At 60.3% G+C, this 2,632-nt stretch overlaps 1 protein-coding gene across 2 annotated transcripts in view; it reads right to left on the bottom strand.

Moving 5' to 3' along the window:
- LOC113202188 (partitioning defective protein 6) overlaps positions 1–2,632 on the bottom strand; it is a 13,832-nt gene that overhangs the window by 5,643 nt on the left and 5,557 nt on the right. Inside the window, exon 1 of one of the 2 annotated variants that reach the window (XM_026416296.2) lies at positions 1,977–2,293. The exons of the other annotated variant lie outside the window; for it this stretch is intronic. Coding sequence (XP_026272081.1) covers positions 1,977–2,079 — 103 coding nt within the window. The 5' untranslated portion in view covers positions 2,080–2,293. Of the gene's footprint in view, positions 1–1,976; positions 2,294–2,632 lie in introns of those variants that run through there. 2 annotated transcript variants of the gene reach the window in all.

Genomic DNA, 2,632 nt, shown 5'->3' with positions numbered 1-2,632 from the left:
GACCCAAGCGGCGGGGAATCGTCCACAAACCACGTCAATCCAGAGCTTTCTGACGGGTAGTATGAATTTTACTACTTTCCCTAAAACAACAATTTAGCGATACCGTACTCAAGATAGATAAAAGTGGAAAAGCGTGACATTCCAACTACACTTCAGGAGTGCTCGACTGGGACAAAATGTGAGAGTAGATGGAATGACAGCGACAACCAACGTTGGGCAGGCAGAGAGGTTCTGATACGATTGCAAACACACCCAAGTATCGTGGCAGTCACACGCTTTGCTGTGATTATGCTACTTCATGCGAGATTTTTGTCGACCACTCACTTGCAGAGCGGCTTCGGTGACAGCTCACGCACTCGGCGCCAGGGGGTCCAGAGCGCGGCATTCCCACGCCCATTCGTGTGTTCGTATGGCCCCCCTGCTATCTACTTCCGCGAAGTTATGCGAGAGAGCTCAGGCGCCACGGCCAGTCAGCACTATCGTCGAAACAACGCGCGAGCGGATGAGACGTCGAGCCGAGCCTATAGAGGGGATTACGATGTTTATGACGCACCTCATCTTGGCCCCCCACCTGAGTAACGCGTCACGCTTCCGAGAGAGAGAATATTGTTCCTGAGTGACGTCACTGCCCACGGGCCGCACCGCGAGCGTGGAGAGCTCCTTTCACCCGATCCCGAGCCGGCGGCGGCGGCGGCTCCGGCGCGCCACGTCAACATTCATCGCGCAAGATCATCCATCCATCCGTATTCCATTTGCCACCTCCATCGGACAGCACGACAAACAGGTGTCAAACACGTGTCGCCAGTACACGTGTAAATACAAAGACGGACAAAGAAGCACATTTCGGAACAACGCGGCGTAATGCGTTTATTTGCGCCCTGCCCGCACCACCAGCCCACAACAACCTCGACGCGCGCGGATTTGGTTTTATCTCGACGCCATACAAAAGAGCCCATCCCGCCCCGCCCCACCCCGCGCCAGGGCACACTTCGCGCCCAAAAGAAAGCTTTTGTATTTGCCGTGGCTGGCCGAGGCCACGGGCGGGCGCGCGTGCTGCGTGTGCTGCGTGCGCGCGACCTACATCGGGGCGGCGCGGGCGGCGGCGCGTCAGCAGAGCAGCGGGGCCTCATCCCCCCGCGGCGGCCTCGATACAAAAATGTGTTATCGACACCGACATCATGGGTATTGTCAGCTTGCCGGTGGGAAAAATGTCAGCGCGAGACCATAGGCGTCCACCGTCGTCGGACCACGCCCGAACTGTCTTACGACCGCGGGTTTATGCACTTTATGTTCTCTATGGCATTCCCAGATTGCCATCGGCCCACCCGTAGTTAAAGCACCGCGCCTCCGCGGGCAAACTAAATTAAAAAAATAGGCACCTTTTTTCCCCTCCTCTGCGGAACAAGTATTCCAGTTTTCACCGATCGGCCGCCGCGGCTTATCTCTCTCTAGAAATCAGTCGTGATTTAATATGCAGCGAGCATGGAGATCGCGGAGCTCGAGGCTCCAAGGGACACCGCCGCTGGCAGAGCCTGGAGGAGCCCCTAGACTAGGGCTCCAGCTCGGCCCAGCTGGAGGCTCCAGCGCCGCAGGACGGGCCGCTGCTGGCAGAGCCTAGAGGAGCCCCTAGACTAGGGCTCCAGCTAGGCCCAGCTGGAGGCTCCAGCGCCAGGACGGGCCGCCGCGGCGCGGGCCAGCTGGACGCCGAGGAACCGCCAAGCCGAGCCGCCGAGCCGAGGCGAGGCGCGATAACAGATCTTTCGCCACTTTCGTTTTCCTTCCTGACTGCCAAATCAATTTCGGACGCCAGTCCCGCAAAAATCCACAGACCCGGCGGCGAGCGAGGCGTGTATAGCGGAGGCGCAGCGACCGCGCGGGCCTCACGGCACCCGAGAAACGAGCTACATATCCAAGCTGCCACGCTGCCCGCGCCCATATGCAGGAAAGGGAAGCACAACATAAAAAAAAAAACTCACGGCGATTGACGTCGAACCGGTCATCAATGGTGAAGAACACCTTGGCCACCCGGTGCACCGGGTACGAGCCCGCGATGATGTGGTGGAACATGCACCCCACCATGGCTATGCCGCATCTGCTTTCGGGGTGCAGTTTAGCCGCGCGACTGCACTGGTGCAGGGTCCTGCTCCCCGTTGACGTCCACTGCACTGTTTCCCAAGTGTAATACAATAATAACTTCCACCGTGCCCTCTCTCTCTACGTTTAGTCGTCGCACGCGCTCGCCGATGGGTTGGGTTAGGCTGACAAACACACGCGTCCAAGCAGGCCGTCGTCGTCACACTGGACAGAGCACCCCGTGTGTCCCCCTGCTCGGCGCGCTGCTGCTGCTGCTGCTGCTAGCGGGTGCAATAACCAACAACACCCCCTGCTGGCCGACGGCGGCGGCGATGCGCACACGGTGCAAAGTGTGTCGCAAGGGCGCAGCGCGGCGGACCAGCTCGCGAGTCAGTCCGCGCGCGCTGCTCCGGCCCCAAGCCCAACGCCGCGGCCGCGATCGTTCACCTCGCCCTCCCTCCCTCGCCTTCCCGCCCAACGAGCGCCGCCCGGCCGCAGTAATACCAATTACCAGGCGCGCCTCATTGACTCCAGTGTTGGTCACCCCCCCCCCCCCCCC

Source organism: Frankliniella occidentalis, unplaced genomic scaffold (genome assembly GCF_000697945.3).
Source record: "Frankliniella occidentalis isolate FOCC.00 unplaced genomic scaffold, Focc_3.1 Scaffold4, whole genome shotgun sequence".
NCBI lineage: Eukaryota > Metazoa > Arthropoda > Insecta > Thysanoptera > Thripidae > Frankliniella > Frankliniella occidentalis.
The sequence above is the reverse complement of the archived record's forward strand: the minus strand, read 5'-3'. Positions and strand labels throughout refer to the sequence as shown.